The sequence below is a fragment of the Plectropomus leopardus genome, chromosome 21 (genome assembly GCF_008729295.1).
Source record: "Plectropomus leopardus isolate mb chromosome 21, YSFRI_Pleo_2.0, whole genome shotgun sequence".
Taxonomy (NCBI): Eukaryota; Metazoa; Chordata; class Actinopteri; order Perciformes; family Serranidae; genus Plectropomus; species Plectropomus leopardus.
In genome coordinates, this window is record NC_056483.1 from 14,009,200 (window position 1) to 14,023,075 (window position 13,876).

At 38.9% G+C, this 13,876-nt stretch overlaps 1 protein-coding gene across 1 annotated transcript in view; it reads right to left on the reverse strand.

Moving 5' to 3' along the window:
• The window catches only part of cntnap2a (contactin associated protein 2a), a 373,307-nt gene that overhangs the window by 14,386 nt on the left and 345,045 nt on the right, over nucleotides 1–13,876 (reverse strand). Inside the window, exon 23 of the mRNA XM_042510367.1 lies at nucleotides 7,263–7,356. Within this exon, the coding sequence (XP_042366301.1) occupies nucleotides 7,263–7,356 (94 nt within the window). The remainder of the gene's footprint in view (nucleotides 1–7,262; nucleotides 7,357–13,876) is intronic.

The window sequence follows — 13,876 nt, forward strand, 5'->3', positions numbered from 1 at the left end:
TCTCTCTCTCTGTCTGTCTCTCTCTCTCTCCCTCTCTCACTGCAGTGCAGTCCCACCCCCACTCCAACACAGCAACTGGAGAAAACCTGGATCCTGGACCCACAGTGCCACGGATCAGGACTCACCAGTATCAAGTACAACCAGTGGTGATAGCCTGGCATGATGTCATCCTCACACAAACACACACAGAAACACACACACACACACACACATGAAGCGGTGACCACGTACAGGCATGTTCATCTGATTTAAAGGCACACTAAGATGACAGAGATTATAGAGATTATAGAGGAAATGACTCTGTTATCAGCCTCATCTAACGTCAGGATTCATCAGCGATTCGGGGCTCTGCTCAAAGGTCACAACAAAAAAGACAGGTGATGAACCAATGATTGCCTGTAAGGAAGGAAACTGATTGCACTTCATCATGGCTTTAGAAACCGCTGCAGTGAGTGAAGTGAGTTGTGCCCGATAAAGAATCAGTGGACTCTACAATGTATACAGTAGCTGAGTGCTGAGTCCTCAAAAACAGGAACCCCAAAAAGCGTTATCAGCAGCTCAATGAAATGATTTATTAATGCACTGATGTTTCAAGCAAACTCCTCCGCATGCAAAGGGGCATCTGCTAAATATTGAAGAAGGGGGCAACTGTCTGTAAATTAATAAGCTGTGTATTGAAATGTGTTCGGTTAGAGTGCTGTCCAGCTGATATCTTTTTAATTAATATAACATTTATAACAAATTAAACAACATTTATATACACAGTTTTAGGAAGGTTTCTTTTGAAATGTCACAGGTTATGGATTACTAGTTAAAATTAAATATGTACTGTAACTATTTTGATTACTTTATTAAAGTAATATCATCAGATTTGATTACCTTTTGGTTGATTTTCCAACAGATGTTTTAGACTGTGCAATAAAGCTGAAAAGTCCTACAAACATACATTTAAACCACACAGTGTAAATCTCACAACAGTGCTAAATAATGATTATTATCAAACTTTTTATTATTTCCTCAATATAAATAAGAATATAATATGCATAAGGCCTCTATTGAAAATAATATATTCAGATGTTACCCTTTGTAATCACCAACACTGTTATCAATGACTAGAATTCAATTACATACTTTTTCCCACTAACTGTAACAGATGCCAATTACATTTACTCAGAAATGTAATTACATAACTCCTTTTGATGGATTAGAAGGTAAGGTAATTTATTTTTCAAAGCATCACGCACCAAAAGGTGCCCAGCCTGCATGGGCTTACAAAACACCATGATCATAACAAACAAGAGCATAACATGAGAGCGAAAGAGCAAACATAATACACCTCCCTGCATGTCAAACAAAGACAAACAATATTAAAGCAAATATGAGCAAAATGCTCCTGAACAGCTATGAAGCACGAGACACAAACTGTGCCTTTAACACATCAGACCTATAGCACCCTCCTACGCTGCTGGTACGCCTTTAATACAAACTAAGAACAAAAAGTGCATTTCATTTGTTATTTATTTCATATCATGCATGTGACATTTTGTAGACTGACATGAGTGTTAGCTTCACCCTGCTCCCTTCGTCAAAAAGTCCATGGGATTAATCCACTGGATTTTGGATTATTGCAGAAAATATACTCTGTGGTTAACAAATATTTATGTTACTTAATGTTTTGTTCAGCAAGATAATCATATTAAAAGAACAAAACTTTCAGGATTTTTTAACCATAAATTCAACTGCTAAGAGTAAAAAGCTAACGCTGGGCTATAAACAAACTACGCTACTGTTGCATGGCAAAACGTCGCCACCACCAGAAGCTGTATTTGGGACGATGACGTTCTGTAGTTTCATTAATCCACTTGTTAGCAACCTCCCCTTTAAAGACAAATAAAAGCCTCAAGGTTCACACATTGGGTATTTACTGTTGAGGGACAAAAAGTAAAAAGACTCTTAAGCTTGTGTCAACCACAGACCTTATTCCAGGCATCTAACCACAAACCCATTAAAAACCCCACTGTCTTTGAGAGGAGGGGAGAACCATACGTGCTGAAAAACTAACTATTTTCCATGTTTTAGGACTCATTCCCGGGGCATCCTATGCACTCCCAGAAAACAGCGCATAGCTCTGTTCTGAACTGCGTCAGACCCCTGCACCATAATCTGAAATAGGACACAAACAAGATTAGAACAACTGTGTATAGGTTTTATAACAACAGTCTCTAAATAGCTGAGTTTTAGTAGCAACAGCTCCCAGTGCCCTAAAATACTTGTAGAGTCTGATGAAACTTTCATTCCTTCTTTAAAGTTAAGACGCTCATCAAGACTAAGTCCTAAGTACTTGTAAATTTCAGAGTGTGACAGTGATGTTGAGCCAAAATGAGCATTTTCACCTTTCACCCGTGAAAACAACCCTGAGCTCCATCAGTATATTGTCACAGCTGTTATTTTCAAATAATGTTGGTCATACTGTATGCCTATATCTATATAAAAGCACAGTCTGCTTACTTTGCTGCACCAAAGGTAAATATGTCAATGTTTAAACAAATGTTAGAACAAAAAACAAACAAAAAAGCCCCAAAAATGTTTAAAATAATAGTAATAATAATAAACATAGACTTGTAATACATATTATATATTACACTGAGCCTGGATTTTAGGGATACATTGTTTAGATCTAGATATAGAGTAATCATGTTCATTGCTTATGGTGCTGCCAATACTTCACTTAAGAGATGGTTGAGAGTTATGGTTGTCAGGTTTCTGTATAGGGCAAGTTTATAAAGCACTTTCCAAAAAAGCTCTTGGTTCCCATCATGCTCTGCTGAAAATGGCTCCTTGGTATACCATGATGGTCAATGTCTGTTTGAAGCGAAAGAAAAGACCTAATTCAAAATCAAAGCGAGACAAAAACCCTGAATGAAAATAACAACCATTATGCCTCACAGTTTCTCAGAATAAAGCCATTACACCTGGAAATGGCAGTATGACTTAAAGCCTTCGTAAAATAATTGGCAGCATCCACTGGGAGAAATATGTTAAATATGTGTAGGCAGACTTAACAGAATATGGGACGCTGGGGGATAAAAAAAAAAAAAAACACACAGAAGAGAGAGAAATCTGAATTTCAGTGTGGTACTGATGTACATGTCCTTTAAAAGCAACCCTCAGGGCTACAATCATCTGTCTCTAATAGCACTTTCACAGTGTCACTATTTCTCCTGCTCTCTCTCTGCCTTTGGCTCTGAATTTATTCTCTCAGACAGACACACTCACAGTCGATGCACATGCGCACACCCACACACACAAACACCACACACACATAGATACACACTCACAGGCAGATTTGTGGCACTGACAACTGGGTTGGGAGTGTGCCTGCTGTTCTGGCTAACGTATGAGTCATGTCCCCCATCTATTCCACTGGGATGCAGAGATCCAGGGAGCACAGACCCGTACGCAATACATCAACCCACACCCACCCACCGACACACACACCCACCGACACACACACACACACACACACACACACACACACACACACCGATGTAAAATCACAGGGAAGACATTAGACTACATTCTACATATATAAATATACACAGGACTGTTGTACATATACGGTTACCCTCACACACTGCATACAGTTACATTAAGCATCAGGCTACAGTAGTACATACTTCATGTAGCATGTGCTGAATCCTCCCTGTGCTTCATGATCAATACTACTTAAGTACAATTACCTTTGAATGCGAACACAGTAGATCTCATGACCCTGAACCCGAGACATTCACGCCGACAGCTACAACAAACAGGCTCGATAGTCCAAATACAATTAAGAAGACATTGGTTTTGTTTTCACAAAAAAAGAGTGACACTGTGCTGACCGCAGCATTGCAGTCGATCATCACTTTACAAACACTTTGAATAACAGAGATAAAACCCTGAATGCTTTAAAAATGGTTTTAACTGCTAGTTCCCGTGGCAGTATTTCACCCTGAGTCCGGATTAGAAGTGCTTTGCAGTTAGGAATGTAATTAACAGTTATTTTGATTATTAATCTGACAAATAGTTTCTCAAATTTTTCTCAGGTTTTCCTAATTTAACATTAATTCTGTACAACAGTGAACAGTCACGTTTTGTCAGAGCACACTGGTGGTGACACCATCCAGTGGTGAGGGCACAGATTGCAACTGGCTGAAACTTCTGTGTGCAAAGAGTGTGAGAGAACACACACACACACACACACACACAGATGTTTTTCCTTTCTAGGCTACTATAACAACTATTCTTAGTTTCAGATGATTATACACTAATGAAAATACAGAATTTGCTTGTAAAAACAGTATATGTTGAGGAAGAAGGCACAAAGTTGCTGTAGTACCGTACACATGCCACTATGTTAGAAGGCTCAGGTCAACAAAGCTTAAAGTGTCCCATGCGATGAAAATAATGCATCTGTCAATCAAGCTTAAGGAGACTGTCTGAGAGAGACACAGGAGGACGACTGGGAAAATAAGGGCCGCGCATCTGTGACTAATGTGGAAAAAACAAAAAAGTGGGATCTAGGTTAATTAGTAGGGCACCAACTATCAATCATTTTCATTGTTGTTGTCATATGTTGATTATTTTTCTGAATAACCGATTAGTTGTTTGACCTATAAATTGTCTAAAAAAAGGCAATCAGTGATTTCCCCATGCCCAAGATGACATTCTCAAATGTCTTGTTTTGTCCACAACCCAAATACATGAAAACTTTTGTGATAAAGGAGTAAAGAAACCAGAAAATATTCACATTTGAGAGGCTAGAGTCAGGACATTTTGACTTTTCCATTGTCAAATTAGTTGGTGATTACATAATTTAATAGTTGACAATGAATATATTAATGGCTTAATCACTGCAGCTCTATAAACTAGTTGTACATAATGCAAATATTCCATTACTTCAGAGGTTGTTTATGGTATTTATACCTTTTGTAGCTCACAGGTTATTGGATATTGGGGCCCTAATCAATGGCACCCTTATGAGTGTTACCTATGGAGTTAGTTAATGACAAAACAACAACACGTTTACAATATTTAAGTAATGATAACAGAAACAGTGACTGGTTATCTATGCATGTCTTTCTATGTATCTCTCTATTCTATAGTGTCTACCTTGCTTTTATTCTACCGTTTTTATTCTAGCCAGCTTATCCCATCCCACAATCAGCAGACTGTGAGGTGATAGTGGAGACGTCTCTGTGATCAGTGTGTCTGTGTGTGCGCTGTACCAAACACAGAGTCTCTGTCTCCCAGAAATAGAGAATCTGATAGCTGGGCTGTCTGACAGCCTCTCTTGTCTCTGTGGTCCCGACACAGAAGTGGAACAGATCTGATGAGATGTGCAAAATCAAACGCCTGCTTTTGTTCTGTTTCCTTTCTCTCTCTGTCTTCCTCGTCACAAGATTCCTGTCATCCTTCTGTCTTCCTCTTTCCTCTTCCATCCAATTACCTTTTTTCCTCTGCTCTGTCTATATGCGCTATTCTGTTATGATTGAGACATATCATACATTTATGATGTATGGGAGACATACAGTAACATCTCACTATGTCGAGTCTATATATTTGCTGGACTCCATATGTGGAGATGGCTATATGAGTTGGGGCTGTTTTGGCACGTGCAATGACTTTGTCCTGTGTGTCCTTAAAGCATCTGTGCTGTGTTAGTTGGGTGAAGATGGATGGCTGTGTTTCGTGTGTGCATGTGCAGTTTGCGTGTTTGTATGTGTGCGTGCATGTTGCTGTATTCCCAGGGGTCCCGGTGGTGTGTGCAGCAGTCGATAGTTCTGGCTGGTGAGTGAAGTCAGCCATTACTTCAACCTCACTGACTTTCTCAGCACTTGAGGTAGAGGACAAAGAAGATAAGGGGAAAGGAAGAAAAGAGACGAAAATACAGAAAAGACAAGAACAGAGAAAGCTGCAAATTCTGGGGCACAAGATATATTAGAAGTAATTAAAGTAGCTAATAACACCGGCCAAAATCAAGCTATAAACCACAGTGACTACTTGGGAGAACATAACTACCTTGAGGTAAGTGGATGTTGATAATAAGAGCAATCAGTGTAATCAAAGTCTGTGTTTGGGCAGATGATTAAGCGCTTTGTTAAGACCTATGCTCCAAGTTAATTCAGTGGGAAAAATAAACTGATGCAAAAGATCATGAATCACATTTTAATTAGCTTCAGCACTGCAGCGTCATTGTCTGCAACAAGTAATGTGTGTAAGCAGTTGTGGCTGACCAACTTAAACAGCCAAACTGAAGAGAAAAACTCCCAAAGTCAAGTTTGGGGATTATTATATCCCATTAATTATCTACACTGGACATGCACTGGGGGTTCTCGTAACAGTTAGGCAATGAAATATTTAGGTTATTTCAATGAGAAAGTTTCCATCAGAACATAACATTGTATAACCAGATTTCATAACCTCATCAGCCACAAATGTGGTGCAGTAGATGCAGCTGGGATCATGTGCTGCATAAATATCCCTCTTTTAGTCCTTTGGCATCCTCTAGTGGACAAAATGTGCAACTACACTCTATTTTCTATTTACAAGAGTCAAGAATAGCGGAGCACATGGAGACATTATGTGTGTGTTTTTAGATATTTTTTTCAAAATTTATTCATTTTCTAGTGTTGATTGATCTTAATTTTTTAGCAATGGGTCTTTTAGGGACCCATTTGTAAATGAGGTGGTTTGTAAAACAAAGGTTTAGGGGGTTTACCTGCACTTGAACATATAAAAATATGAATTAAGGACCTAAACATGACAACAGCTGAAACTAACAACACACATTCAGTGTGTTTTTATCGTCTAGGCTTTTACTTTTGGACAGGAGAGATGTCGACTACAGTTTGCCTCATAACAGAAAACTGAGATTATTTTTTATCTGTTTTAACTCAAGTAGTGAACTATGAGCTGAAGAATTACAGCAAGGTCAAGCAACGAACATTAATTCAATTTTAATAACTGTATGGATGTTTTATTTTACTGAAAATCGCATTTTTTAAAACTCAATAGCAACACTCAATAATCCACAATTAAAATGATTTTTTTCAGAAGATATGAAACTTGAGCCTCTTAATGTTCCGAAAAACTCATAAACAAGTGATTTGGACCATGATGGAGTGGGGATAAGGTGGTATTTGAGTTTAAAAAAAGATCACAAAAAGTTTGCACAGTGTGAAAATGGTAAAAAGGATTAGACCAGCTGATACACTTACCAAAGACTTTCCCCAAGAATAGTGTCTTGACCAGGTTGAACTGTGTGTCTGAGGCATCTGGGAGAGTGTAGCTGACTTGAGGGTAATGATCCAACTGAAGCAGTGAGAGAGGGAGTGAGAAATAATATGTTAGAATCTGCATTTTAATGAGAGTCTGGGTCTTAAACTACTGATCACAGTCTTGTATAATGACAGCCAGCCAGAGACCTGCATCAGCACATTAAGCAGAGTACACAAGATGATGAAGGAGAGATGGTAATTCACTTTTGTCAGGCACTGTAACATAGCACAACACAGCACAATCCAGGCTGAATGGCTCCCTCTTGTGGTCAAAACTGTTCAGTAAATTGGAAACCACTGAAACCTTTACATTCCTCCCATGAACCAGTAACATAACTGTGTCAAATCCAGACACTACAGACAACCAGGATTCAATAGCTTCACCATAAACTAGGACTGAAACATGTTTGTTCAAAAATATGAATATAATATATTAATATTAATATTAATCATTTGTGATAACTCACTTTACTTCAAAGCATTTGGCAGAGCTACTACATGTCTTAGGGCAGGCTGTTTTCATGCGCTCTTTGTACATATACCTACAAAAAGTGATGCACTAGAATTTGTATATAACACACATAATGGGGAATGCTGCGATCATGTGGTCAATGCGCTGACATGAGTAAAGAAGTAAGTGTGTCAAAGTGCTACATTTTGTATGAAGACTGCTGGTTGGAGCTGTGGTTAGGTCTAACAAACACAGGAATTTCTGCCAGGAGACTGCTGATTGTGTCCTGTGTGAGGCCAAGTGCACTTTGACTTATTTTACAGTATGTCATCACAATATTTCTTTTTCTAAATCTGACTTCACTTGTCTAAAGCTAATCCACGTAACTTTAGGTTCAGTATGTGCTGATGCCCAACCATGTTTCTTTTCCAAAACCTAAGTTACGGAACTTTACTTTCCTAAACCTTTAGTACGTAATTTTATGTGAAGTATGTAATGTGTCAATGCCCAACCGTGTTTCTTTTCCTAAATGTAACCTATGTGTCTTTACTTTCCAAAACCAAATCAATGAACCTTAACGTTACAGATGTAACGTTAAGGTTAGTTAAAGTTAAAGTTAGTTTTTCTAAAAACCAAAAAAGTTTGACAAAACTTGCATTCATTTGGTTGTATAGAAGTTATTCCACAATAAATAAAAGAGTTTTTACAAATTTCTTTTCTGGAAAAGAAAACTGAACATTTTCCTCATAAAACAACCTGTGTTACCTCGCTCTTTGGTCATTCTCTACAATATAGGAGAATGATGCATTAAAATTAAAATCATAATTTTAATGTGGTAATAATATCTCACTTCAATAATATCATTGCTGTTCACACCAGACCACACGATCAAAGAAAATCTCTTCCTTGGAAGGTTAATTTTTCTTTTATTCCCTTTTGTTTAGGCAAGCTAGTCACGGCTCAACGTGAACTTAAAAGCGATTTTCTATAATGATCCTGCAAACAAATAGCTCTTCACCAGGACTCGAGATAAATGATCACACATTAATTAACAATATGCAATTTCTAAAGTCTGCGGTGGGTTCAAAGCCTTTCCCCGAGAACTCAAAATAGAGGGAGAAAAAGCAGCGTGTTTACACAGAAGAGCGTTGGTGGAGATGTGAAAGCAGAGATGCTGATGGAGGGAGGGAATACAAGACTTTAATATCCCTGCAACATAATTAACTTGTTATTGCTGTTTCACTGAAGTTTCTAATTAGCTTGAAGGCTGCAGTCGGTGCTATTGACGAGAATCATTTCAACCCCACAAATTGGTTTCTGTGTGTTCCAGAAATAAAAGATCTGCCTTCCTCCCCTCTCTCTGTGCTCTGTATCTCAGTGCACACCAGTCTGCAGAATGCAGACCGACGGCCCAAGCCAGAAGAGGGGAGGTTGATTGAAAACAATGACTTTTGTTACTGTGTGTTTTACTGGAAATTTGTTCCTTTGATGTGCTGAAAAGCTGTTGTGGACTGTAAGCAGGGAGCTCAGCTGGACTGTCATTAAAGGGTTGAGATCTCTCTCTCTCTCTCTCTCTGTGTGTGTGTGTGTGTGTGTGTGTGTGTAGTGCTCTTGTTTACAGGTTTGAATCAGTAGAGTCCTCCCATACAGAAAATTCTCTCTACCCCCTACCTCTCCAGACTATTTTCTCCCTCTTTCTCTCTCGGCACACACACATGCACACGCGCGCACGCACATGCACGTGTGTGTGCGCACACACACACACACACACACACAGAGCATATCCTAATTTGATTCCTTCCAAAAGCCTGGTCTCAGTGGAGCATTGTGTGGGTTTTGTTTTCCACAGTGACTGGAGGGTGGGATAATGGGGCACAATTAAATTGAGCTCAGCTTATTTACTTTTATCTGAGAAAACAAATTGGCTGCACAGTCAGGGAGGGCGGTCTGAGTCTCAAAACCCCACAAAAAGGTCCACAGAGGAAGACAGCTAGGGAAGAAACCTCATTTTACCAAACTTTGTCAATTACAACCACAATTATTGGGATCCTTTCCTTTTTCGCTGCTCCATTTAGACAACACAGTTTTCTCCTTTAAGCGCTGTTGGTGCCTCTTAGGTTACATAAAGCTTACATAAGCAAAGTAATCAGGGGTTAGACAAAGAGAAAATTAACAATGGGTGAAATCTATTTCCCTAACTATGTGCTCAAAAGGAATCTAATTTAGCCAATGTGCTGTATATATTCAAACTAATTTACAGTACACTGCGAACTTTTTTTACTCGTGGCAGCTGTTTCCTTAATGATATCTGAGGGACAAAAAAGACTCATCAAAGATTAAACATTAGAGAAGCTAAGTGCAAATAAATGCTAATTTTCTTTCTTTACTCGAATAAATAGCTTGACCTCATTATCAAGAGAACAACTGAATTATTATCTTTTCCTTCACAGCTAGAGCCAGCGATTCACACCACTAATACCAACCAACCAACGACTATCGGAGGAGAGAAAAGAGGAGAGGAGACAAGAGGAGAAGACGAAACAGAAATAAGATGTCTGTTGCCTAAAGGGCCTCCTCACTTTCATCTCTAAACCCTCAACAGCGTGAGAGTTTGAGAGAAAGCGAAAGCCAAAGATGGAGAGATGGAAACTTATTTTGATCTCGCCATGATATGCTTTTGATAGCTTGCTAACCTGAAGAGACCCCACAAACTGCTTAAAAACCAAACATTTGCCTCCTGCGCTGCACTCTGCGCACCCCGTGTGTACATTTCAGCAGGTATTTGTGTGCACATGCAAATCCACACCTTGAAATAAGCCTCAGGACTGTGGAGGGTTTAGATAACCTAAATGCATCAAAGTGATCTTTGTTATTTTATTTTGTGGGTCTGCTTCTTTATCTGGATACATAATCTTTCTCTTCTCAACCTCCACCTCTCTCTCTTTGACTCTCTATTCCCTCTTTTTTCTTTTGCTCTCCATTTCTTTTCTGCTCCCTTTTCTCTCTGATTCCAATTACCACACTCCTACTTGTCTTCCCACTTGTTCTCCGTCGTGTCTTTAAACTGAACAGTCGCTTGTCTAAATGCCTTTAAGATTTGCAGCCCTGATAGCAGAGAAGTGAGACCTCCTCAGCCTCAGGTAAACACTCAACTCGCTCTTTTACCCTGGAAATTGAATTTGATGCACCGGCGGGCCCACCAGCATAACTGCCTTTTATTGCATCTGACTCATATCTCTGCCTCTCACTCATGTTGTTATATCTCAGATCAAAGCACCTGCAACAAGGCCTCCAATGAGCATGTAAGCAAAATAATAATGGGTTGGTAAAGTTTCAAATGCCCGTGGCACGCTATTAACAAAATTGGCATTTTAGGCTTTAATACCTAACGCGGTAATTTGTGATCCTATTTCAAACTCAGTAATTAGCGAGTGTACATTTCAGTCAACGATAATTCAGTTTGAACATTCAAAAGCAGGTAACATTTCAGCATGTAGGACAGGTTGTGAGCATTTTGTCTGACTGTAAAGGCTGTTGATGGCATTTCAAAGAACTTACTGAATGACTGAAACACCATCAAACAGTAACACAGAACAATAACATTATAAGTTTGGTGAACCATGCAGATGTTAGATGACTATTAAAATCTGTGCCAACTATTTTATGGCCACCTGACGGCAGCAGAAACAAGGTAAAGACAACAATAATATATTATTAATTTTTAATGTGGAAATAGAGAATGTTTTTTGCTTTCACTTATAATTATGAAGTAAATGTTGATTGCACAATGTAACGGCTATAAAAAATTACAACCTCAGTGTTTAGACTGGTTTCCTATAAGCCTCAATTTTACAATGCAATTCTGCCTGCCACCTGTATGTGCCTGCCTTTATGTTTCCACTTCAAGGTGATACAGCCAACTTATTGGCATACAGCTGCCTTTTTACACATCTAACAGATCAGTAACAGGAATATTTGTTTCTTTAAGTGATAAGTTCCCTTCTTTGTTCTCTAGCTAGCTGCTAACTTTGTCCTTTTTTGTCTTTTGTTGCTGGGTAAATTATACTTTTTTTCTTTAACATGGACACCTGCAGTTTAATGCTTCATTGGTAGGTCATGGTATCTGCTTCATGTAAAATTCTGTTACAGAACTGACATATTGTCTTTGCATGCTATATTTGAGAATTAAAGTAATACTTCACCAACAAAATGACCATTTGTATATCTATTACTCACCCCGTGTTACATTGAGTTTGTGAAGAAAACTTTGTTTTTCTCGCATGCTTTCACGCTGAATAAAGAATCAAAAAATGGTGAGCATTCTTGATGATTGTCCTAATGTACTTCTTGAGTACTTCCCCAAACCATGCATTTTGGCTAAAAATTTTAAACGTTTTGAAATAAAAGTAGAGTGGGGGTCGTTGCCTATGTGCGCTACTCGTCAGTGTGTGAGGCTCTTAATGCAGAAGTGTTTGAAATAGTAAGGTTTTAGCTATAATGTATGCATGTGTTTGTGAAGTACTGAGCACACAATTGGTTATATTAGACTTTAACTGCAGGAGTTGTGTGAGACTTTAGATAGATAGAAGGATGTTTTTATGTAGTTTTACTGTTGCTAAATGCAGTCCTCGTTGAGGCATTGGAGAAAAAGTTTTCCTCATGAATTTAAGGTAACATGAGATGATTCATTAATATACAAATGGTCTTTTTGTGGGCAAAGTATTCCTTTACGTCAGCAGACCACCAGCTCCCCTGTCTTTTTCAGAGTTTCTTTTGTTGCTGTCATTCTGAGCAAAATTTGTCCTCTTCCTCGCAACTCATTAGTGAGAGTATAAGCTACAGTCATGGTTCATGGCTAAAAGTAAATTAACTATAACTAAAAACCCTCAAGGATGTGAGAAGGCAGAAGGTGGGAGGAATGCAGAGGTAGAAGAAGTGGAGTGGACAGATGAATTAGACTGAATAAAGTGGATTTTGTAGTGTAGCAGTGTAAAGCCTTTGTAGTGAGCTGACCTGACAAGATCTCTCCTGTGCATGCACGTCTGTTGGTATGCATGTCCACATCTGTTTACCCGTGGTGGATATTAAGTGCATGTTTGTACCTTGAAAAGAGCCCGGAGGCGGTAAGGCAACATGAAAAAGTTTCGCTCATCAAAGTTATCTTCGTTAGCACACCTTCTGGCTCTACTTTTCATGCCCTATCTTTAAACTTAATCTTTTTTTTCTCTACGTCCCTCCCCCACAGTTCCCTTGCTGATTTCGTCTCCTTAAACCCAAATTACCACATCATGCCCACCAGTGTTCCTCTTAATTTTCTTATCATTCTTTAGTGTTTAAGAGGTGAACCTATCATTTAAGGACGAGACGATTGAATGGCTACTTATTTAGAGTGCAGCCCGGACGCAAGGGGAGTGGTAAACTGGGGATATGCACTTGATAGTTAATATTTCAGTCACATGCTGAACACCGGGCCAAACATCGATATCTAGACGCAACCAAGCTGCGATCAACTGGTGGAAGACACAGTGTGTGAGTTCAGGTAGGCTATGTGTGTGTGTGTGTGTGTGTGTGTGATGAGCAAAGAAGCGCACAGTTGCTCCAATCACTCTCTATGCCAGTAAAAGGGGATGTGTTATGTTGAAGTGCTCCCACTGGTGTGATCAGCAGTTGCAGGATGTGATTTGCTCAGAAAATGAGGACGATTTCCATTGGATGTTTCAGCTTCCAATTTTCGTACTGTCACAATTTTTCACTGTAGTGTGTGACGGTAGGTGATGAGATTCCAGTATGGATGGGGTCACTGCTTGATGTTCAATGAAAGACGGATAGGGCTAAAGACTTATGTAGAAGAGGAGATGTAATGATTATTGGTTTGCAAATTTACTGTTATTTAATCTGGTACTGTTATTCAATATTTTATGTCACCTTAGTGAAAGCAACAGAGGAGAGGCTTCAGCTGAACTTGTATTTATCACAAGAGAGGGTTACACCTTGACACTGTAGCCAGAATTATATTAAACACGACCAGTTACATATCAACTGTCTACTACGCATTATATGGACGCTACTCAACATGTCCTCTTACAACTGTTAGTGTAATATC